Here is a 24660-nt window from a genome sequence, read left to right on the forward strand (position 1 = left end):
GCTAATGAGTATTTTATATTTTGTTTGAGAGAGATACATTTTGTTTAAAAATTTTTTAACTGCTTAGATAATTTTAGCAATAAATTATGAAACTGTTCACTATAGTATGTGGGGAAAATCCATGAGTACTAATAAGCTTATTTCTCTGGAAGATGCAGAATTTAAATCGATTGCTGATATTTATGTACAAATTTTGCACACAAAATATTTAGCCTGCCAGCATCTGCCACTGCCACAGACAGATTCAGATCAGAAGGCCCAGTTCCTTCCCATGAATTTTAATAGAATATACTTGCAGCTGAAGATTAGCCAGCATTTCCAAGTGGTGATGAATGAGAAGACAGATGGGCCCTTGGAATGACAGAAGGCCAAGTCTTCAAAGGGGACAGTAGCCTCCTGCCTTCTCCAACAATATCAGTATACTCACTCTCGATCTATAACCAGGCACGCAACATCATTTTCCTCAGCGATAATGTTTGCTGACCTGACATCTTCACTGCAGACAAAAACAGGAAAGGCAATTGTCCACAGTTAGAAATTACACACCTATTTTTATTAGGGAATCTGCTACTTTGTAGAAAATTCCTTTACTTAAACCTTCCAAGAACTATGCTTTTTTTTTTTTTTTTTAACATCATCAGCTATACTCCATCCTTTTCCCTAAAAAGGATTTGAAACATGTTCCAACAAAGGTTATGTATACAGGAAATTTAGGGGACAGGACAGCAACTGCAGGGGACACAGAAGAATCAGTGACAGCAACTACGTATGGAATCTCATTCTGTTCTTGTGTCTGCCAAATACAACAGCTCTCCTCTGATCCACGGGCACTGCTAATACATAGGCAGGCAAAACCAAAACTAACTGACCAGAGGAGTTCATTGAAAAAACACTGAGTAACTAACATATAATACACCAATCAAGAACAAAGCCCAAAGAAAGTGTTTTTAATGCAATTGTCCAATGAATTAAATAACATGAAAATATTTTCATTTCATAGGACCTAATACGTACACCTTCTATTAAAATCTTTAAAACCAGAGTATGTCTTATAGTTGATGGTGAGTCATAGTGTGATTGACAGCAATGTCTCTCTTTCTCAGGGGAATACAATATAATGGTGCAGCTTACCATTGATATCTCAAATACAATAAATTACGGCATGTGATCTAATGATGGTAAATTTAGTAACCTAATAAATAGCAATGAGTCAAGTGCTGGGTAAAGTATTTAGAGACTTTTATTTAATTAGTTTCCTCCCTCTATTAGTTGTAAGCTAAAGATATTGGAGGAAAAAGGCACACCCATATGGTACCCAATGCTCTGCGATTCATTTAAGGTAGCCTGGAGTAGCAAGTATATTGAGACTGCTTTAAGCAACTTCATCAAAAGTGGAACCACACAAAGCATAGTTCTTTCACCTTCCTTTAATGATGGGACAGAGAAAACCTTGGCAGCCCGTCTCTGTATTCCACAGAGGTCCCCTATCCCCACAGCTGGCATCAGGAGGTTTTCTGACCTGACCCACAGTCCCTCCCAAGTTTCCAGGGTCCTTGCTAGAAGACATCAGTGAAAACACTTCAGCTCGATTAGCCTTTGAATTGGGAGCCGGGTAGTTTGTACTCAACCTATATGTACATAACTATAGAGATATAGATACAGATGTGATCTTGGATGTGGCCGACTATTTGATTTATGAGTTCAAAAAAAAGGAAGTATGGCATCCTTTCCACTTGTCCGTGTCATCATTTTGACTAGACATTCTCTGAAAACACTTTATAAGTATCAGATGCCTGTAAATACACGTTTCTTTCATAGTAACCGTGTAAGTGCCATGGATTTACTTTTGCACATCAAATTCTGAAAGAACTCCTGGGACTATTTAATGTCAAGTCATGGAAATATACAGAATATAAGGAATATTGCATCATACTCAGTGGCCCTGAAAAGCGATAGCATAAAAATGCATAAAAATGTAAAACATATTTGTATCCAACTCTCCTCGTTGATTTTATCTTTATGCTTTCAAATGCTTTGGTGAGTTGGGTGTTTATATTAAATATAAATTCCCAAGTTTATCATGGGAAAACACTGTAATTGGCTAGCTGAAACATACAGCATCAATGATTTTGGGTCCAGCAAAACAAGACAGCGTCTTTCCTTTCAAAAGCTATTTTGACTCTATAGACATTTATGAAGTTCCCTGCACTTCCAAACTGTAGTTGTTTTTCTTGGAGGTATGAGAAGGATAATCTGAGAAGCTTAAGAACAAATACACTGAGGTCTTGAATAATGACAGTACATAATTATATTACATGAATGTGCACTATTCGGTCACAAATAAACAAACAAAAAAGGACAATTTCCCTATTATTGAAACATGTTCACTATCAGCTAGAAAATGGGAAACAAACATTCAACTTGTCTTTAAATTTCATTTTTAAATTGTTGACATAATAGCCATAACATTAAGTTTAAATAATTGAATTTTCTTTAAAAAAAATAGTCTTATAATTTTTAAATAATCAAATTTGTCTTCAGATCTTAATTTATGAACACTTTTTTTAGTTCTGTCCTTATGTAATCCTGACATCCAAATAAGCAGAACTGGGGCTTTCTACACAAGAGTTGGAGGAAGATAAATGAAGAGAAATACTGCTCCTTTTTCTGAGCATGTGATTTTATGTTATAAAATGCAATGAAATGAAATGAAAGCATTTAGTAATAACATAAATTTTAAGGAATTTCTTTAACTAATTTCAAGTATTCATTTAAAAACATCTGTAACTCCAAAAAAAAGGTGTTTCTCAAAACTTTTACTTGATCTTTTATAAAGTCATTTACTTTTACAAAAATGCAATTCTTCAGACTTGAGGTTGTTTTCTGGGTTCCAGGAAGAACAAAGTATCTCCTGAATTAATTAGCCTTTACAAATATTTCTTCCATAAGTTAGATCAACCAAATAAATTCATACCTATTTTGTCTCTAAAACTTGCAAAATGAGCTGATAAAAATTCTTAAAAATATAGAACTTTTGTCATGATGATTAAAAAGCACACAAGATATGTAAAGTCATTATCTGACTTTTCTTTTAAAGGGAAAGCAGCAAATTCAAACCGTGGAAATATAAAAACATGTTCTTAAGAGAAAATTATAATTTTGACTCTCTTTCTCTGACTCCTTTTTAAACTAAAAAAATTCTAATAGAACACTTGTTTTCACTAGCAAACATAACTTTCTAACTTATTTCCTATGCAAAAAATATTTTTTAATTTTTGTTGAATTCCTGGACATTGGCTATCATTAATTTGGTAGCTCAATTTGACAATCTTAAATGAGGAAGTACACATACAAAACAATCAAATAATTATTTTAGTATGGTATACAAATCCATGGAGTCACCTGATAAGAGCTTTTTCTCCAAAGTATTCTCCTTTCTGCAGTGTTTTTATCACTTGTGGCTGATCGTGGCCTTCCATACTCTGGGTGACTTTGACCTAAATTATGTCAAACAATGAAAAAGAGAGAACAAAAGGAAATCTGAACACATATCTGTTCAACCAGACCCTCCAGCTGTCTATAAACTTGCCTAAACAAGGAATCACTCTGCAGTAGTTAGGAAATCTGGATGGACTGAGAAATCCTGTGATGTAACACGATCACATGCCTCCACCCTGTCAGAGGAATTCTCCCTTCAAAGCCCACCTCCCAAAGTGAACAATTTTTATGTGAAGCTAGTGACTCCTTCTTAGGGATACTCAAAGCAAATCATAATGGTCCTCTGGGAACTTTGTTTCAAAACGCCAAATAGAGTTGACAGTTTACTCAAGAATAAGGCTGAGAATCAGGAGTTCGGAATCTGCTGTTTATAATTGATTTGCTGAATCCTGTGAACTCTCTAAAACTGAGAATGTGGATGTGGAGAAGGATCTGCAAACTTTCACAGGTCATTGTGATCTACAGCCCAGGCAGGTTTAAGAACCCCGATGGCAGAGCCTAACAACAACTTCAATATGCCTTGGTTGTGGTTAGAATTATTCTAATTCAAGATGGTAACAAGAGTTGCTTCATGTTGATTAGAAATTCTGATTAGCATTTACCTAAGTCACAATGAATTTAAAACATTTTTTAAATTGTTTATCAGCTAGAATTCTTTCAAAGCATGGGTCCAGGATGGGGAGAAATGACAAAAGTGGCTCTGAGTGTTGAAGAGTTTCTGAGGTTTGAAACTATTTTGATACATTTTTTCCTTCACTGGTGGCCCAGTTCAAAGTTCAATCACAAACCAATTTACAAAGGGCAGTGCCTAACTCTCTGATGATGAACTTTCCCATGAAAGAAAGAGCATTTGTAAAAATCCAACAGTTTATAGACACAGGTGCTCAAGATCTTACTCTTTCCTTCAGTATTTGACAGATACTTTTTATCTCTGAGGACCACTGTAAGGAGCCAAAAAAAGGAACAACCAGCACTATGTTATCCACTCAATATCCAGGTAAAGGAAAAGATCTATTAGTATAAAATTTTCATCAGCATCTAAATCAACTCAAGCTGTTGGGTATGAACTGAAGTCCTGAGCCAAACTGTTTTAAAGCTTGAGGCCTGACCATCACTGTCCTCCATTGCCAAGTTCACTCTCCTTGCCATATCTGTTGGATGAGAAAATGTTCCAGTCCTGATCTTAGACCCTCGGGCTGATTGAAAATCACACACTCATAGCGAGAAGGAATCTTAGAAATAATCCAGTCATTTTACACACAATGAAATGAGGTCCAAAAAAATCAAGTGCACCTGCTGAGGTGACTAGGAAGTTACTGTCTCAGCTGGAGCACATCACAAAAAGTTCCTGTGCCCCCAAACCCAGTGCTCAGACCGAACCCCACAGGACTCTGAGCAGAAACTCTACCCGTTCAAAGTAGAGGGCCTCTAATGCTGCACAGCAGGGCACAGCTGCACTTCTGGCAAAATGATTTGAAAAGACTTTGATTTACTTTAACCTATAATTAATCTTTAGCCTAAATATTTACCGTTCCTTTGGCTAAAATGAAGAAGGTACTTCCTTCCTCGCCCTCTCGTATAATGTAATCTCCTTTGTCATAGTATTCCTGTTGGGACAGAGGAAAAGAACAGGTTAGATCCAGTGGGGACGTGCCGATGAAGACGTAAATGAAATAGAGCTCCTCGGGTCTTTGGAATGAACGTTCCGCAGCTGTTTCTTTTCTTTTTTGCTATTGTAACTATAATCTTTTTTTTTAAAATTGCAGTCGTAAACTGGAGAAGCAAGGAGATTTCTGCTTTATTATCTGCATTTATGTTTACCTTTCACAGAAAACAATCACCTGGAGTACTGAATTTCAGGCATGGAGACTGCAGACATGGAGAGATATGAACAGAGTAATAATCACTGATATACAGGTGGGCTTTCACCTAACTTATCTAAATGTAAACTGTTTAGTGATCTGCAACAGCCTGAGACTAGGTCTAGAGTTTTAGAAAAAGAACAAACGATTATCTAATAAACTGAAAATATTTTCCCCAATGGATACCAGGAATATCAGTCTCCATGTCTAATTCCTTAAAGAGCAAAAGCTGGGAAAATTCTATATACACAGTAAATAGCTCTTTCATATGAATTCTTTCCAAAGATTTATCATTATAAAAGACCGACATTAGAATCTTTTACATGTAAATTCTGTTCTTCAATGTAGGTTTATCCTCATGAAATCTCAAACTGTCACTTATTTCTTTGTTTGCCTCATATATATGTGTATAATCAAGGAATTATTGAGCAGGGAAAAGTAATTCATCCACCTGCCAGACCAAAAGAGCAACTGGCTCTCTTAGAGAAGATTAAAGATGGATTAAACTGTCCACCCCTACTTTGCTTTAATGTGATTTTGTCTGAAAGTCACAGAACTAAAATGGATCTCTTAATCATTTACACAGAAAAAAAGGCTGTTTTAATTTTTTAAAAGACATAATTAACAACACAATAGCTGTCTCTTATTTTTCTTTTAGACTTGACAGTAAAATTCAAACAGAACTATTGTGTCTAATGTACTTCAGTATCTTTTTTGGTCATTTACTCTTAAAACCTATTTGCATTTATGGAATCAATATCACTCCTAATACTAATACACATGCCTGTCATTCACATGGCACTATGTACATTTTATAATACATTTCCACCTCTCCTGGAAGGAAAAACAACATCTTAGGGGGAAAGTATTTGAAGTCACACAGCGCTAGATGCAAATCCCAGTTCTGCTGTGAATTTCACTACCATCAATCCATAAAGTTCAGATAAGGACATTTACCTTCAAAGACTTAGAGAAGAGAAGCACCTTAGTTTTCTATTGCTGCCGAAACAAATGAAACAACACCCATTTATTGTGTCTGCCTGTCAGAGAATTCAGGCACCAGCGAGGTTCAACTGGATTTCTCTACACTGTGTCTCTCAAGACTGAACTCAAGGTGTCAGCAGGGCCGTGTTCCGTTCTGGAGGCTCTGGGGAAAATCTGCTTTCAAGCGTAATCCGGTTGTTGGCAGATTTCAGTTCACCGTGGTTCCACTTCTGCTGCATCTCTCTGACTCCAGCCAGAGAAAGTTCTCGGCTTTTAAGGGCTCATGTAATGATAATCCTGGATAACCTTCCTATTTTAAGGTCCAGAACCTTAATTATATCGGCAAAGTCCCTTTTGCCATGTAACACACATTCCCACGTTCCAGGGGTCAGGGTGAGGACATTTTTTTGTGTGTCCATCCTGTCTACCACAATAAGCCAATTAAAGACAAAGTTTTTATTTTGAAGCATTAAAAACATCTGAAACATAGTAAAACCTCAATCTTTGCCATATTAAGGAGGATAATGGTTTGCTGAGCTGTTACTTAAATCATCGAGACCTCAGTTCCCTTTTCTGCAAAATTAAGATTGCATTACCTGCTGTCTGAGAACTAGGTGAGATACTGCACCTGAAGCGTTTGGTACACGCCAGGCACCTGGTGACTGTTAATTCCTGTGAAGGGGCTGTGAGCCGGCCATCAGAGTCTCGCACAGTAAACTGTACTCCGCAGCCTCCCGGCCGTGGCCACGTGCTTAGCCGTTGGCTAAGAGTATGTGTGGCAGTGATGTGTGCCTCCTCCATGCCAGGCCCACGAAACCTTCCAGGCATGTGCTCATCCTTTCCCTCAATCACAACGTCATGACCCAGAGAGAGCTTGGAAGATACCAGCCTAGGTACTGGAATAACTCTTTGAATCCAACAGGGACGATCTTCCTTGTACTGTTATGTATGCAAGTGACAAACTTCTATTTTAGTTGGAAAATAATGTTTTGAGTTTTTGGCATCACAGTTTGCTTACTCCAATTCTTTAATATTTCTCATGTCAGCTTCATTATGAGCCTTCACTATATTCGAACTAGATTTACAGTTGAGATGATTAAGGGAGTGACCCAACACCGCAGTCCAGGCACCTTCATTACATAGCTGATGTTCAATGCTCATGACTAAAACTGCTGGTGTCGTGTTTGACGGGCCCATCTCAGGATGTTCTTCCATCTCTCCTGTTCCTACCTCAGACTCGGCCACCATCTCCCACTTGGAGCAGAGGAACATGGAGGATCTCTGCAGTGCTGTGAGATTGTCTTTCAGCTATCATCAAAGACTTTTGGGTATATGAGGATACACCACTTTAATTCCTGTAAATCTGATTAGTTAAAAAGGAGAAGCTTGAAAGAAAACACTGAGAAAGAGCTTTGTTGTTTCTTAAGGGGCAGTCTTCCTGGTGGTATTTTCCCCAGGGTTGGTTCTTTGTCACCCAAAACCATGGGAGGAAGATAAATAATACCTCCCAGTGTGTTGACAGTAACTTCATAGATCAGAAAAGGCTGTGGATGTAGGTCAGACCAAAAATATATAGTGGAAAGTACTGGCTATGATGCCAGACTGGCCTGTGTTTGTCAAGTGGGGAGAGCAGCCAGTCTAGCCAGGGTGGTCACCAAGACCGAATAGAGAAATGCAAACAGTGTGGTTATTGTCCTGTGGTTTCGTCGCAAAGGGGTCCTTAGAGGACCAAGAAGCCATAGACCCTGTCCTGTGGAGCAATGGTTTTCAAACATATTTCACTCTGACCTACAGTAAGAAATGCATTTCACACGCAGGCTGAAATACTCGAGAGCATGCACACATACAGGCAGTTGTATAAAATTAAAACGTATTGTTCAAAACAGCATTTAAACTTATTACTCTGATATAAAAAATGTCCCTCTAAACTGGTTTTATGACCTACTAATGTGTCCCACAGTCTGAAAGATATGTTTTAAAAGAAGATTCTAGAAATCCAGAGAGTATCTACTGAGTGTATGACAAGAGGAAAAAATAAGGAAATAATTCCAGGACAGACTGAGAGGTAGAGGTCAGAAGAAAACTATACAAGCAGCAACAGCTAAAAATAAGATTATTTTCACTGTAAAAAACAAAAAAAGATGCTCATTCTGTGATAGTCTAGCAAAATGTTGGAGCCTGAGCTCCTGTAAAAAAAATAAAGAAGACAAAGAATTCAAGGTGATGAAGGACAGAGACTACAAGCCTAGGACTTCCTTGGAGTCTTTAGGGTGTGGCTAGAAACAAGTATTGATGATATACAATCAGATGTGGGACACACACACATACTCCTTGCACCATGTGGCTGTGCACCCAAGTTGGTTGCTTAAGAAAATGTATGCAGTTATTTGGGTTGTTACCAGCACTTTTTTGTTTGCGCAAGGACAATAGTTAAAACACTTTAGAAATTTTAAAGCGAACACACCTGGATCAGTGGACCCTACCAATTGTAATTTAGTACCTGATTGCTTAATTCCAGGAAACCAGAGCCTACAAAATGAAAAACAACAGAAATCCCTCTGACTTGGGTAAGCCAAATGAATAGAATTCTATAATTAAAAGATTGAGAGCCCGTAGGTTTATAGCCCACAACTCCCTTATTTTTGTAAATGAGAGGGCCCTAATGCCCACCCCAATTCACTGACAGCTGCTAGTGACAAACCCTAACCTCAGGACTTTGGACTAGTAAACTTTCTACAACACCTAGCTGCCCCACCTTTAACTGGATCATAAACTGGCAAAATCCACGGTTATCTCAACTTGTTTATGGCTCTGGATATAATCATTAAAGTGAGAAAACCCTGCGCCTTATACAAGTGTTAACAGGAACTATAAGGAAGACTAGACTTCTTAAAAATGATTAAAAAAAATAAAAAGGAAAATTCCTGAATGCAGAGGTAGATTGTGGCAAACTCTAAATACATATATTCTATTCATACCTTAAGCTAGTGCTTCTCAAACTTTAATAAGCAAGCATGAGATTCATACAGTTAAAATGTGGATTTCTGGCCCCTACTCCACCAGAATTTCTGATTCAGTAAGTGTGAGGTGGCACCTGGGAATCTGTCATTTAAGCAGCACCTCGGGTGACCTGAGCAAGGACGAGGACACTGCACATACCCCACCGCCACCCCACTCCCACCACACCTCCAGTTTCCTGAAAGACGGAATGTCAGAGTTGCAGTGCAGAGGGTCACTAGGTCAAATATCAAAGGTCTGTGACAAAGAGTTAGGTGACTTTTCCATTAACCACAGTCAAATTCTGTGCTCCCTGGACTCAGCACCATGCTGAGGAGCAGAAACTCCTTCCCCTCTTGTGTTCGCTGCTCACAACCACCAGGTGCAGAAGCCGCATTATCATCTTTGTTATCACCAACAGTTATGCTGCTTTCCAAATCTGCATCAGGTTTTATGATGTTCATTAATTAACTCTTAAAGCACACCAGTGAATATGTTGGTTCTATTCCCACTCTCCTCTCCCCATCAGAACAGAAGACATTTAGAGGCGATGTTTGCCTCTGGGCCTGAATATTCTGGGTAATTTAAGCTAAAGCAAGACAATTGGAAGCATCTGGTCTAGGAGTTCAATAGTCAAAGTCTTAACAAACACATCAGATCAACTGCTCGGTGATGGGAAGTTCTGGTACTCCTTCCCTGTCCCTGCACAAAAATGTAAAAACTCCCAAATCAACTCCTAAACATCACCAGGTTCAGCCTGCCTTTCTTGAAGGTTATGGACAGTTTGTGGGACAGCTGGTCCTGGAACTCAGCAGGAGCTCTGTCAAAATGCTGGTGCATTAGTGATTGGCTGTTGTCAGGACCCTGTTGACGGGTCATTAGTCCAAGATAAGCTGGTAAATAATGTGCTTTTCTTACAGCTACAGAGATCTTACTACTCCCTTGTTAATCACTTTTCGCATTTGAGAATTTTCACACGTTACAGAGTCCCATTTGTTTGCAGGCATGAATAAAGAGCTCTTTGTAAGCGATGCTGCTGTCTGCAAGTGCTGAGATATAATAAAGGCTTTCTAGAGTGTTTTAAAAGATGAGACTTTCAAACTCGAATTGTGTGTTAATTAATACTGGATCTGAGCCCCCCATCTATATATTCTGTACTGTTGCCTGTGGCTGCTATAAATATGTCTAATTTACCATTTATTTTTAATGATACTAAATTTTAATATTTGCTGTCAGCATGGAATTCCCCTCTAGTGAATCTACTCTGTTAGTATTATATTAAAACCAAATTTTCCTTGGTTAACAAAAAATATGGGGCTTCCCTAGCTTTAAAAAAACACCAACAACACTCTCAGAAATTAGGATGAATTATTAATTTGTAACATCTGTGATTGGGTTATGTTACACTAGGAAAGTCCTACAAGATTCAGGGCAAGCAGTCCTCTTGAAAATGACTTCATAACTGAACGCCCTGGGGACACAAGGCCAGGCACCATGTCATCATGGCCTGTCCTTGATAAACTGCTGGACGGGGTCCATGAATTGTAAATGGAAACATTACTGGTGTCACTTACACTTAAGTATGAAATGATCAGTGCTCCTTTCTCAACAGATATTAGTTTACATTGTGTACTGTGATTGACAGAGGCATGAATCTGTCAACAATCAGTCTTGTATGGGTTGTTTTATTTTTTTGTCTCCTGCTGAGAGCAGCTTTATAAAAGCTTAGAGTCTGTATGTGACTCCTTACCTATTCCTTACCTTCTTTTAAATTCCGGGTAAGCCATTTTGGCTTCAATGCAATTGACCCCCCAAAAGTTAGGGAGAGGTTATTTGTTTTGAATTTTCATCTCTGAAATCTGAAGAAGTTTTCGTATAATGCATATCATTAGGCTCTAAGGTACATGTCAGAAAAGCATTAGTAACAAAAAGACTTGGCTAGGCTTGGACTAGAACCAACCATCTGGGTGAAGATTAATACGGGTTTTCGAACACATCCCAACAAGCCTCCCCCCCCCCAAGATGTTAAAAATAGATAAAGTGCTCCTTAAGCACAGGTTTGGTTTGGTTTTTCTAATGTATTTTCAGGGCCTAGAGTGGTCAGTATGAGGTGTTTCATAGCCTTGATTCGGAAGCCTATCACTGAAAGCCCCACTATCCCCTTTCCCTACTGTATTTCCTAATTTTGCATCACCGACTCTATACTCTGAAAACTCTGTAAGGGATTGTGATGTTAACTGCAGAAAATCAAATGCCTCTTGAGTAAAGTAAATTGGTTTTATAAAATATACTAAAAAGATGAAAATATATAAATCAAATGTCAGTTGACACATGCAAATCCAGTTTTGCTCTCTATATTGCAGAAGAGTTGCCTGAAGCTATCCCAGCCCCAGAGTTCAGTGAGAACGGGCCTGCTGTTTTTCACAAAAGAAAATGGCTGCATGTCTCTGCAGACCCACCAGAAAAGATCTACCATTTTTTCCTTTTTACTCATTTATAGCGCTAATAATGACATTATACAACCTCTTAAGAAAAGGTAGTTTCTGCTTTAAAATTTCTTACCACTTCCAAGCAGTCAATGATCTTAGTTAATTTGTCTTCAGGTAAATTCTTCAGCAAGGATACGCTGAAATTGAAAAGAAACATTTGTTTCTTTACAGTCCTGAATTAAACTATAAATTTACACCTATAAGTAGACTCAAAAATCTTAACATGCATTTAGAAATGCACTTCAATCTTTCCCAAGTTAACCCCCAAATATGTCACACACATAAGTAACTAAATTTCAAATATTTAAAAATTATACAGACGCATAAGAGACACAGACATTTAACATACACAAGTGCAAAGAAGGTAGGATACCATAAAGGGAAAACTCAAGTTGTGTCTGCTTGGGGGGGGGGATTTTACATTTGCTGCTGATTTTCAAAGTAGCTCACTTCAGAAAAATGTGTTTTTCTCCATATCTCAGCAATTCTTTTATGAGCATGCGTGAGAAGCTCTGCTTCTAGTGAGGATCAGATTGTCATCTAAATCCTTGTAATTAGGTAAAGACTGAATCCACGGGAAAATGTAGGAATTAGCATGAAAATGATCTCTGATTAGTTGTATTATATTGTCTTAAAATTAATGATAGCCAGAGGCATGTAATAGAAACATTTTAACAAATAATAATAATAATATACAGGAAAATGAAATAGAATACAGAAACTTCTTTGGAAAAAAATCAGGAATTCCACTAGTGTGATTAACCAATCAAGATGATTAAATTGCTCTATTAGAGAAATTCCTCCTCTACTTAACCCATTTTTACTCAGAACTGCTGATAAAATTTCTATAAGACAAATATGTCTTTCATACCATCTAAAATTTGACACCCCTAAGGCAAAAAAAATGCTACTCAAAAATACATGATTGGATCTGATTTTTGAAAAAAAGAGCTCTAGACAGACCCTTGCACATGCACACGGAGAGGCACATGACCAGGAGACACATATGAGAATGTTTGCATTGAATCATTTGTAATTGCCAAACACTGGAACAACCCCCAGTAGGAGAGCAGAGAAGTGCACTGCAGTAGGTATCAGAACTCTACAACAGGAGAAATGACTGACTAACCAAACGGATGAATCTTAGAAAAAAATATTGAGTAAAAGTTGAGTTGCAAAAATAATACCATTTTTTATGAAGTTCAAAAATAAGCTAAATCAAGCTATAGGCAAAATAATTAAGAATACCAGTGGAATGATTAGTACTAAACTTCAGAACATATGCTACCCCAAGGAGAAGGGGGAGGTGGGAAGCTCAGAAATACCATGGGAGCTCACCAGAACAACATTACTAACTCCTACTTCTTGGGTCAGACAGTAGCTTAATCGTGCTCATTTTGTTATGTTTTATAAATTACATATGTACTGTGTATCTTTTATATACATCACATAGTTCATAATAAAAAGATATGACTAGAAAAGGAAAGAGCTTAGTGTCTATTATGAAAGAAAAGAAATGTATTTCTCCAATACGTCTCCTTATTGATGAAAAGGTAAAAGGGTAACCAGAACATGTCATTGATTAACACTTGCCTATCATGAAAGCTCTACTTCTGCTCCACACTGGGATCTACAATGTTAGTGAAAATTCTCTAAACCAATACCTTTGGGGATGGGTGAAGAAATGGGCATAAGGATAAATCTTTTTTCTGTCTCCTCTCTGTGAAGGCAAAGATCAGGCTTATCTTTATCACCACTGAATCCACCATGTTTAGGTCTTGGCAATAAGTATTTGTTGAATGAATACATGAATAAGACAATAAAAGGAAGGAAGGAAAGAAAAATAAAAAAAGAAGGAATATGTACTAGTAAACTCTCTGAGCTCCTTCGGCTAAGCCAGAACATGCCAGACTCCAAGGGAATGAATTGCTACGCCTAGTGGTTCAGGTTTTTTATCTCAGACATTCAAATGCAACCAACAAGCACTGGTATATTTATTTATCTCTCCCCCTTTTTTTTGCCCTTTCATAAGTGCGGTTCATTACCTTTAAATGCTGGCCTGTGCTGCTCAGTTGCTGAATTTTGAGGTCACCTACACTAAGGCATTGGTTGGCATGAAGGTAAGGCATCTAACTTGTCACTATTGCAGCTCTCTGCCAGGAGTCGTTATTGACTCTGCGAGAGTAAACCAGCAAGAGTCTATAGGAGAAACTTCAACACCTGCAGTGTTCTACTGATTAGCACCGCATTCGTGCAATATTTATGGAGTCTCACTATATGTGAGGCACTGCCAATCACTGGTTCTGCAGGCTAGTTATGCAAGGTAAAATCACCACACTTAAAAAGAACTTAGAATTCATTTTTGGAAACTGCCAGACATTTTATTATTATTACCAATTATCATAGGTAACAGTTCATTACAGTATGCATTGTGTCTTCAGAGGCTGTCGAAATTCCCACAAAAGACACAGAAATCATTTAAATGAGAAACTTATACTTTCAAAAACAATTTTTAATGTGTAACTGACTTTTTCTGTTACCGAGGTATTTCTTTCTCTATAATTTTACTGGTCTAAATAGTTGGGCGTATAGGATATCTCACAAAATAAGTATGTTCCAAGGATCCATGCCATCATGGCCAGCATCATAATATCTTTGGCATATTAATTTGCTACAAATACAGTAATCTGGGTGGTATAGCTATGCAAATGAGAAAAAATGCCTCTGGTAAAGCCAGTAAGAATAGTAAAATAATTAAAAAATTGTTCTAAACAAAGCCATTATTAGAAAGGTTATCTTTTGCTACTCTCTTGCAAATTATAGAATACCTTTCAAAGTCAACTGAGCAACCCAGGTAAGTATTTTAGGATTTTTTTTTTCTTTTGCAATTTTCTATACAATATACAATGATCCCATTGTATAGGGAAAATTAGCAGGAGAAATAAATCAAAAGTCAGAGCATGAGGCTAAAGGGAATTAAATATTAAATAGAGTGGCATTTACTGCACAGGAACACTTCTGGTTGTATCATGTAGAAAATGCTTAAATAAGAGACGCTACAGTGAAATAGTTATTGTGATAAAACCAACATTTCCACAAAACGGTTATTCTGTCTTCTACTCTTCTCACCAGGGTGTTACCCTTACCTTCTGAGGAAGTTTCTGTACTGTTCATCTCTAGCTTGCGCTGTCCTTCTCATTATATTCTGGAATACCTCTCGATCTAGTGCCCAAGTTTTAACATTGGTAATAGCTTTAGAAAAAAAAAAAAATCAAGAAAGTAATAAAATATTATTTAGCCCCACATTAAGAAAACATTATAAAATGTTAATCAATAAATGTTTATATGTTCTCATAAAATGATATTTCTTAGAAAATGAATTATTTCAACATGCAAATGGAAGGCAGCCGTGGATATAAACAGTGGGCAATTTTATAAAATCACCTTTGGTTTTCATAGGAACTGTGGTTTGGATGTGACTAGCAAAAGATTTCCTTTCTAATTATGTTTTGCTTAGGATGATATTAAAATTAGTTTGCATTTCCCAATTAAGCACTACATCATCAGGATGTATTCCAGATTTGTGCTGTGACAGACAGAAAGCCAGCCAGCCTGTAGCTAATCCAGCGAGTGAAGGAGAATTCACAAGCAGAAAACTGAAAGTTAAAAATCTCTGGGTGTATGAGTATGTTTTGATGTCTTTTATTTTAAGGATCTCTATGGTTACTATTATATAAAAAGTATACAAATGATTTTCAAAGAGATTATGGAAGGTAGTTTTTGAGTCTTTTTTTTTTTTTACAAGAAACACATTAAAAGCAAGAATAAAATCTAAAAAAGAAGAGGAAGAGAATTATCAGCGCTAAAAAAATCTATCTGAAATTATGATTGTAAGATTTTTTTAAAAAGAGTAATGAGAGCCTACAAAATAGATCAAAATCCAAAATTCTGGTTTACTAAACTTTAGAGTGAATTAGAATCATCTTGACATTCTCATTAAAAATACCAGAGATTCTGATTCAGGTTTGGAATGAAGCCCTGAAACTGTATTTTTATCAAATACTGGAGCAGTGCTGAGACATGTAACCCAGACCCAAACACTGAGAAACCCCACATCTGAGGGATTCAGCAGAAAACCTGAGATTGAATGCGGTCAAAAGAGGAACCTTAAAGAGAAGCAATTAAACTAATCTCAAAAGCCACTCAGGAACACTCTCATTAATTAATTCATCGCCCTTTTGATATTTATGCATTTTCATTGGTTTAATTAATTTTTCTGGTTTATAGTATGGTCAGAACCTCATAGAGAATGGAAAGCAAACATTCCAGATGAGCCAAAGGCAGATGTCTACTTGGCAAAAAAGTGAAGAGGCAATTAAAGCAAATATTGAAAAATTCAACTGAAAGCCGTGTTCATATTTTATATACAGGTATCTGATGGGAAAGTTCTTTTAAACTTGAATTATTTAGATAAGTGCTTCAATATAAATCTTATAAACATAGCATTTCTATTAAAAAGAGCATATGGGTCACAGTGGAAGGCAAAAAGACTAAACCAGATGCAATAGTGACCCAGCAGATTATCTTTAACACTGTATAACAATTCAAAACCACAGCATTCCAACTCTTATTACCTTTCACAGAGGCGGTCCTCGTACAGTTGTATAAAATGGCTAGTTCCCCAAACGTGGTCCACATAGGGATGCATGAGATCAGTTTCTCCCCTTGGAACACCTCTACTCGGCCCTCTATCAAGTAGGATTAAAAAACAACGACGAATGATCAAAATCTGCCTGGATTCCATAAATTTTAAAAAGTAAACAATCAGAAAGTACACAAATCATACAGTTAACATATCTTGGTATTCTCATTGTAATAAAGTGGGTAAGAATGTAGACTGAAACCAGCTTGGTCACATACCATCAGCTGGTTCACCCTGAGAGAGTTACCCTCTCTCTTGAGGTTCCTTGTCCATAATGGGGATGCTAATATGTACTTCACGCATTTGTTGTGAGATATAAGTAACTTAATGTAGGTAGGGAGCTTAGAACAATGGCTAGCACATAGTAAATGCCATATGAGTGTTAGCTATTATAAATATTATCATTGTTACAATGTGCTTTCTCTGAAGCGGTGCTATGGCAAATGTTTTATTTAAAATGCATTCTAATCCACGCAACAATTTCTCTTGTAGGAGAAACACAAATTACTGTATGTCTTGGAAACACATCACGGCTGTTCACGCTGTCATAACTGAGAAGGGTACTGGCCCTGGAGTCAGACTGCCTGCTTCTGACTAGTCATTGCCTGCGCATCCTTAAATTACTTTATTATGCCTCAGAAGTTGTCTAGCCCCTCATTCAGTGAAATGAATTAATAAATGGAAGTCACTAGTAAGAGTGCTTGAAAAAGACCAGACTGGAAGAAAATAGTTTTGCAAAAGACACATCTGATAAAGGACTGTTGTACAAAACATACAAAGAACTCTTAAAATTCAACATTAAGAAAGCATAACCTAGCTGGGAAATGGGCCAAAGACCTTGACACTCATCAAAGAAGATATATAAAGTGGAAACAACAATATGAAAAGCTGATCCGCATCAAGTGTTATCAGGAGAACGTAAAATAAAATAACAATGAGGTATCACTACACACCTGTTAGGATGGCCAAAAGCCAGAAAAATGACAACACCAAATGCTGACAAGCATGTGGAGCAACAGGAACTCTCATTCATTGTTGGTGGGAATGCGAAATGGTTAAGCCCCTTTGGAAGACAGTTTGGCGGTTTCTTACAAAACTAAACATACTTTCACCATGCAATCCAGCAATTTCATATTCCTTGGTATTTTCACAAAAGAACTGAAAACTTATGTCCACACAAAAACCTGCACAAAGATTGTTATGGCAGCTTTATTGCCAAAACTTGGAAACAACCAAGCTATCCTCCAGTGGTTGAATGAATAGCTAAACTGTGGTACCCAGACAGTGGAGTATTACCCAGTGCTAAAACGAAATGGGCTATTAAGCCATGAGAAAACATGGAGGAGTCTTCAATGCATATTACAAAGTGAAAGCAACCAATTCCAACTATATCACTTTCTGGAAAAAGGAAAACTATGGAGAAAATGAAAAGATTAGCAGTTGTCAGGGCTGGGTGAGAGAAGATGAAAAAGCAGAGAACAGAGGATTTTTTAGAGCGATGAAAGTGGTCTTCTACTATAATATTATAATAAACAATACATGTCATTATACATTTGTCTAAACCCATAGAATGAACAACACCAAGTGTGAACCCTAAGGTAAACGATGAACTTTGGGTGATTAGGCTATGTCAACACAGGTCCATCCTTGGGGAAAAAAAATAAGTTAAAAAATGTATATTTTAAATGTACCACTCTGGTGAGTAATGTTGATAACAGGAGAGGCTATGGATGTGTGGGGACAGAGGACATATGGGAAATCTCTATATCTCCCTCTCAATTTTCTTACACAACAAAGTGACTCAAAAAAAAAAAAAAATAAAGTTTATCAAAAAAGCAAAAGGAGAAAAGTGTTTGAAACTGATCTTTATTTAGGCAAGGGTTGGGAGAAGGGAGAGCCAGCACTTAGATATCTCCTCACAATTTTTTTTGCCCTGGAAACTATATTCTCCTTCCCTTTTAAAGAAATGCAAATAAAACATAAGCAAGACAAAATCATATGCAAGAGAACCTATATCCCTAGTGGGGTTACTCTGCTTCCCTTGAAGAACCCCCTTCTCCTAATCCATCACTAACTAGCTCTGGATGGTGTCTGTCCATCTGCCCTTCAACAAATCTGACGTGAGCACGTATGTTCTACCAGGAACTGGTTCGGGTCTCAGAGACAGCTTGGACACAACAGAAAAGATACTGATTCTGGCAGAACTTATATTCTGGGTAAAAATAAACTCTGTTTTGGCTCCAAATCCTACAATTAAATATGAAAAATTTAATTTCTCTTTACAACTAAATTCTACTCCATTGAAACCACTTAATGGTACTGCCGAATTGGTATCATAGATTTTAACGCATTTCATGTTTTTTCCCTAAGGTTATGTCTCACTGGACTTGAGCAATGAAGATATATGGACTATCAAACATTTAGCTAAACATAATACACTATTTGCTATTCATGCTATATCTTATAAAGGGCAGATTTTTAATTAGCAAATTAATTTGCTCAATCAATTGAATCAGGCAATTCAGTCTTTAGATAATACATAATTAATTCAAATAAGAAACTGTCCCACTTTCATCTCCATGTGTGCTATAGCCCTGACTTGAATGGCTGGATTGATGCTGCCTTCTGTTCAAACTCCTCTCTCCCCAAGCCTTTCATCAGAGTTACTGGCAAGGAACACAATGGGCTGACATGAGCTTCTCACCCTTTTCAAGCAGGTCGCATAAATATTTGTTGGCTTAATGACCTATCTTCTCTTGCCGTGATGTTTTAGCATTGCTAAAGTAGAAGTAAAATGACCAAGAAAAAAGTCAAAAGAGGGAAATATTGCTCTGGATCACCTGTCCCCCAAAACTTGAAGGCTGCATAAATTAAGACAATCATTCACTTCTTGGATAAAATAATTACTTGGAATAACCGTACACTTTTAAGGGTTTCTACAAAGATGTAGACGGCAAATAATAAACCAATAATTATGAGACTGAGTTGTTTAAAGCATCAAAGTATATGGAAACAATTTTTTACATACTATAAATAGAATAATATATGTTTGTTAATTTGTTTGGATAGGCAACTTCTGCCACACGCTTAAGACTCCAAGTAAACAAGAATTATAAAAGCATCACTGAAGGAGTGGCAAGATCATTGGATTAGCACTTGTTCCTGGACATGCCAAATTCAGAGACTAACTGTAAAAAGTGCTTAGTGAAAACTAAACATCACCCATCACATTAATGTCAACTTAAACTTTATTGGTCTGTATTTTAGCTAATATTCAGCCTATACATTTATTGTGGTATTTTTTGTTGTTTAAGAGATATATGTAAATGTGCTGGTATTATGTTTGTATAACCTCATATTATGTTTGTATAAGTGTAAGTGAGGCTATAAAAAAAGTAATTTTAAAATAAAGAAAATTTTAAAGCATTGCTTAGACTGCCATGAACTATAATGCAAAATAGAAGCTCACAGCACATCTTAGGTTACCATTCCATCTGGGGAAGCCAATTTAACTTTTCCCCCTAAAACTCAAAAAGTTGGGGCAATTCAGAATTTAACAGGGCATTCAGCCATAACCCTATTTAGATAATTTCTTGCTTCTATATCTAAAAAAAAAGTCCTTGTATACCACTATAAGACTTATGCATTTAATATGCATTTGAGAAATAGATCCTTTGCCTATCTAACCATCATAATCTTCCCAGCATGTAAGCATGTTCAAGCAATCATATATGAAGGAAACTATTTAAGTGGCTCTAAAAACACCAGTTTTAATATTAAGGCATTCCATTTGATTTTTTGGCTCAATGTACCAAAATTATCTTTTAAAATCATTGGTATAAAACCAAAATATTTTACAAAACCAAAAGAAATAGTTGTTTTCTTTTTCCTGGTACAACCACCTAAAAATGTCAACATAAGCAGCAGTATTTCTAATGGAAACAGCTTTCTGTGGTTGTTGCATGACACTGTGATTAAAAGTACGGACTTGAGGCAGATAACCTAAGTTTGCATCTTACCTCCACCACTTAGGAAGTGTGTAGCCTTGGATAAGTTATGTGAGCTCTCTGTGACAGAGTCCACATTAGTAACATGGACATACAGCACTTGCCTAACAGAGCTGATGAGAAGATGAATGAGATTTCTCTATTAAGTGCTCAATAGGATGCTTGTCATAGAAAACATTCAGTAAATATTAAGTATCATCATTATCATTATTAGATCAACAATGTTACTATTTCATGAGCTCAATCTGTTACATTTTCTGCAAACACAGCAAACTGTTTTTGCATTTTCATAAATGTTTGCAAAAATCATAAAACAATAGGCAAAATATTTGTTATATAATAACTGGAAAAATCTGTGAAACCCACCTGCCAGCACAAATATGTGGTTTCCTGGTTCTCCTTGCTTAATAATGTAACTCCCTTGCTGGTAGTTTCTTCCATACATGCATTCCACCATGTCTTTGATCTGCTGAGGATCCAGTCTCTTCAAAAACTGATTTTTATTAAGAGCATCTGTAATGAGCTTCTTCTCACTGGTGTAATAGAAAAGAGATGTTAGTTACAATGAATGAAAACAGTGTGTGGCTATTTAGATTCATTTCATTTTGAATCCTGAGATAACTACCTATGTACTTACAACTTTTCCAGCAAGACAAATTTGTTTTCTAGCCCCACCAACACTTATAACTACTATTCTTTACATGTAAAATCTTTGAAAATATTTTTGAATATTTTTCTGGTAATCATTATTACACCAAGTTTATTATCACTCCTAATTGTCTTCATCACAAATGTAGCATCTCTCAAGATCCCTAGATGCACTACTAATGGACACATGACTTTTGGATGGAAAGCAAATCTGGTTAGTAGATAGAAGGTGTATTTAAAGGCCAAAAGGTTGGGAAAACAAAAGTTAGTGTTCAAGATACACCATGATAGAGGGATCCTGGTAAACACCCAGGATCTCAGGGGAAGCATAAAGGGCTGCAGGCAAACTAAAAGTAAAGACTTGCCAAAAACAGGCTAGTTCTCAAAAAGACTGAAAACTAACTCTGAAACAACAAATCCCTGTCTTGAGTAAAATGATTTGCCTCTAGCCTAACTGCCTGCCACAAGCAAAGGCAAATCTTTTCTGTGGGGTATTCACAAAACATAAGACTCAAATTTTCTCTAGTTTTTCTATAAGAGTATCTGGCATGACATCACAATTATCAGGCACACCAGAAGAAAAGATCAAATGAACAAGAGGAAAAAAAGACAATAGAAACAGACCCACAGTAGGTCAAAATATTGTAGATATCCAACACAGTTGTTAATATAACTTAATTATATTTTAAGGAAATCAAGGAGAAAATGGAGAATGTCAGCAGAGAGCACAAATATTCCTTAAAAATCAAATAGACATTCTAGAATTGAAACACATAACATCTGAAGCTTGCCATTCAGTAGATGGGCTTAAAAATCTGGTAAGACATGGCTGAAGATTAGAAACTAAATATAAGCAAGTAGAATATATCTAGATAGAAGACTGGAGAGAATCTGGGATGGAAAACGAAGCAACGGCAACCAAAATAGAACATAGAAGACATACATGAACATATGTGTAATGTGAGCCCCCTAAATATGGGAATTTTCCTGGTACAATATATGAAGGTGTCATATTCAAGAACTTTCTTAAATCAATGAAAATACTTCAAGCCACAGACAATATGTACAACAAACTCCAAACAAAATATATACAAAGAAAACCATATCTAGTCCCATCAGAGTTAAGTTACTGATAATCAAATACAAAGAAGAGGAAGTGGAATAATAAAATAATATTAATTATTCCAAGAAAGTAAAGAAAAAGAAACCAAAGAAGGGGAACAAATAAGAAACAAATAATAAGATGTTAGAGTTAAACCCAAATATTTTGTATTTACATTAAGAAAAACATACTAAATACCCCAATTAAAAAATAAGATTGTCAGAGTAATAAAAATATATAAAAAAGGAAATATCAAATGTTCATCGCTTATAAGAGGTATGCTTCAAAGATAGGAATATGGAAAGGTTCAAAGCAAAAATGAGGAAAAACGTAATATGTAAACACCAATTATAAAGGAAATTTTCCTAGATATAGGAAAGTAGGCTTTAATGAAAAACACAGTTCCACAAATAAAGAGAAATATTTATACTGATATCATCAGGAAGATATAAACACTGTAAAATGAGCATGTACCCAATTAGATAGTATAAAATTGACCCCAAAATGAACAAATTAAAAGAGAAATAGATAAATCTACACTCACTTTGGGAGATTTTAGTATATCTCTCTAAGTAATAGAATAAGCAAACAAAAATTAGGTAGAAAATAGAAGACCTGAAAACTTGATTATGAAAATTGAATCTTTTGACCTGATTGATATTTTTAAAGACTGTATTCAACAAATTCAGAATACATATTCTTTTCAAGTGTACATGGAACCATCATGAAAAGTGAACATATGGAAGACCATAAAGCAGATCTCAATGAATTTCACAGGACTGAATAATACAGAGTATATTCTTTGTGTGAAATTAAGCTAGAAATCAGTAACAAAAATGATCAAAATATCTTTAAATATTTAAAAATTGAGCATTTCATTTCTCCACAGCCCACTGATTAAAGATCTTCATGAAGGAAGTCAGATACCATTTTGAAATAAATAATAAAAATATAACATATCAAAAATTGTGGGATGCAGTTAAATCAATGCTAACAGGGAAACTTACAGTATTAAAGAGATATATTACAAAAGAGAAATATAAAATATGAATGACTTAAGTGTCCATCATAGAGAGCTAGAAAAGAAAAAAAGTACAATGAAGAGAATCAACACAGCCCAAAATAGTTTACTTGAAAAAACTAACAGAACTGATAACTTTACTGCACATTAGGAAAAGATTAGAGAGAGAGAGAGAGAGAGAGAGGAATAGAGATAGAGATAGATAGAATAATTAGCAATATGAGATGAGAAAAGAAATGAGAAATGAGAAAAGAGACATCACTATACATTACAGATATGAAAAAAAATGAGTGGATAGTATGAATAAATATTTTGAAAATTTAGATTAAATGAATAATTCCCAGAAAAATAAAGCACACCAAATCTGTTATAGGAAGAAAAAGAAAATCTGATTAGCAATAAAAAAATTAAATAAAAATTATCCCACAAAGAAAATTCTAGACCCATGTGACATTACCATTAAGTTTTCCAGACATTTAACAAAACTTATTGGAGGAAACAAGCTGGCGGCGTAGGTAACAGCTGCACCCGCCGCCTCGGCAATCACATCAAAATCACAACTAAAATCCAGAACCACCATCGCTCAGAGCCTCCTGAGATCCGGCTGAACAGAAGCCCCACAACCAGGGAGCTGAAGCAGCACCGAGAGCGGGAGGAGGGGCGGAGACGAGGGCAGGTCGGGGCTGGATCCGGGAGACACAGCCGAGGGCCCACACCCGGTGCCCCGGGGTAAACCCGGGAGGGAATCTTGGCGGTGGGGGTTCCCAGAGGAGGGAGGGGTCCCAGCCCCACAGCAGGCCCCCAGCCCAGGGCTCCAGGCCGGGATGAGATGTTCCCACAACTCTGGACTGTGAAACCAGCGGGGACTGTCCCTGAGGGTCGCGGAGGCTGCGGGAGCCCCAGCAGCTCCTCTAAAGGGCCCCGCACGGACTCACTCGGACGCTCCCTCTGAGCCCAGCGCCGGGCAGCAGCCTGAAAGGACCCGGGACACTCGGGGGGAACTAACCTGCCTGAGATCCGGGCGAGAGGCGGAGGGCGGCTTCCTCCGGGCAGAAGGGCTGGCGGAGGCCATGGCTCCTGTGGCGAGTCCTCCCCGCACACAGCCGGCAGGCAGGCGCCATGTTTGAGTCGCCAGCACCTGACTCCCACCTTTGGCCCCGCCCCGTGATTCCCGGAGGCCCCGCCCCCCCCACCTGCAGCTCATCCAGGCCATTTCCAGGGGCTTTTCTGTGCAAGGGGCCTCTCGAGCCCCATGCTTAGGACTTTCCTAAAATCTCTCAAACAAGCAGCAGCTGCCCCACGCGGCTTGATAAGCGGCCCCAGGCCTGGCACTAGCGGCAGCTGCATTGG

The 24660-nt window shown here is 37.2% G+C and overlaps 1 protein-coding gene across 1 annotated transcript in view; it reads right to left on the reverse strand.

Moving 5' to 3' along the window:
* PRKG2 (protein kinase cGMP-dependent 2) overlaps positions 1 to 24660 on the reverse strand; it is an 86624-nt gene that overhangs the window by 35492 nt on the left and 26472 nt on the right. Inside the window, exons 3-9 of the mRNA XM_081140586.1 lie at positions 20906 to 21072; positions 16465 to 16578; positions 14977 to 15082; positions 11904 to 11967; positions 5028 to 5105; positions 3403 to 3497; positions 428 to 496 (exon numbers count right to left, since the gene is read on the reverse strand). Of these exons, the coding sequence (XP_080996712.1) occupies positions 428 to 496; positions 3403 to 3497; positions 5028 to 5105; positions 11904 to 11967; positions 14977 to 15082; positions 16465 to 16578; positions 20906 to 21072 (693 nt within the window). The remainder of the gene's footprint in view (positions 1 to 427; positions 497 to 3402; positions 3498 to 5027; positions 5106 to 11903; positions 11968 to 14976; positions 15083 to 16464; positions 16579 to 20905; positions 21073 to 24660) is intronic.

Source organism: Miniopterus schreibersii, assembly GCF_964146895.1.
Source record: "Miniopterus schreibersii genome assembly, chromosome: 1".
Lineage (NCBI taxonomy): Eukaryota > Metazoa > Chordata > Mammalia > Chiroptera > Miniopteridae > Miniopterus > Miniopterus schreibersii.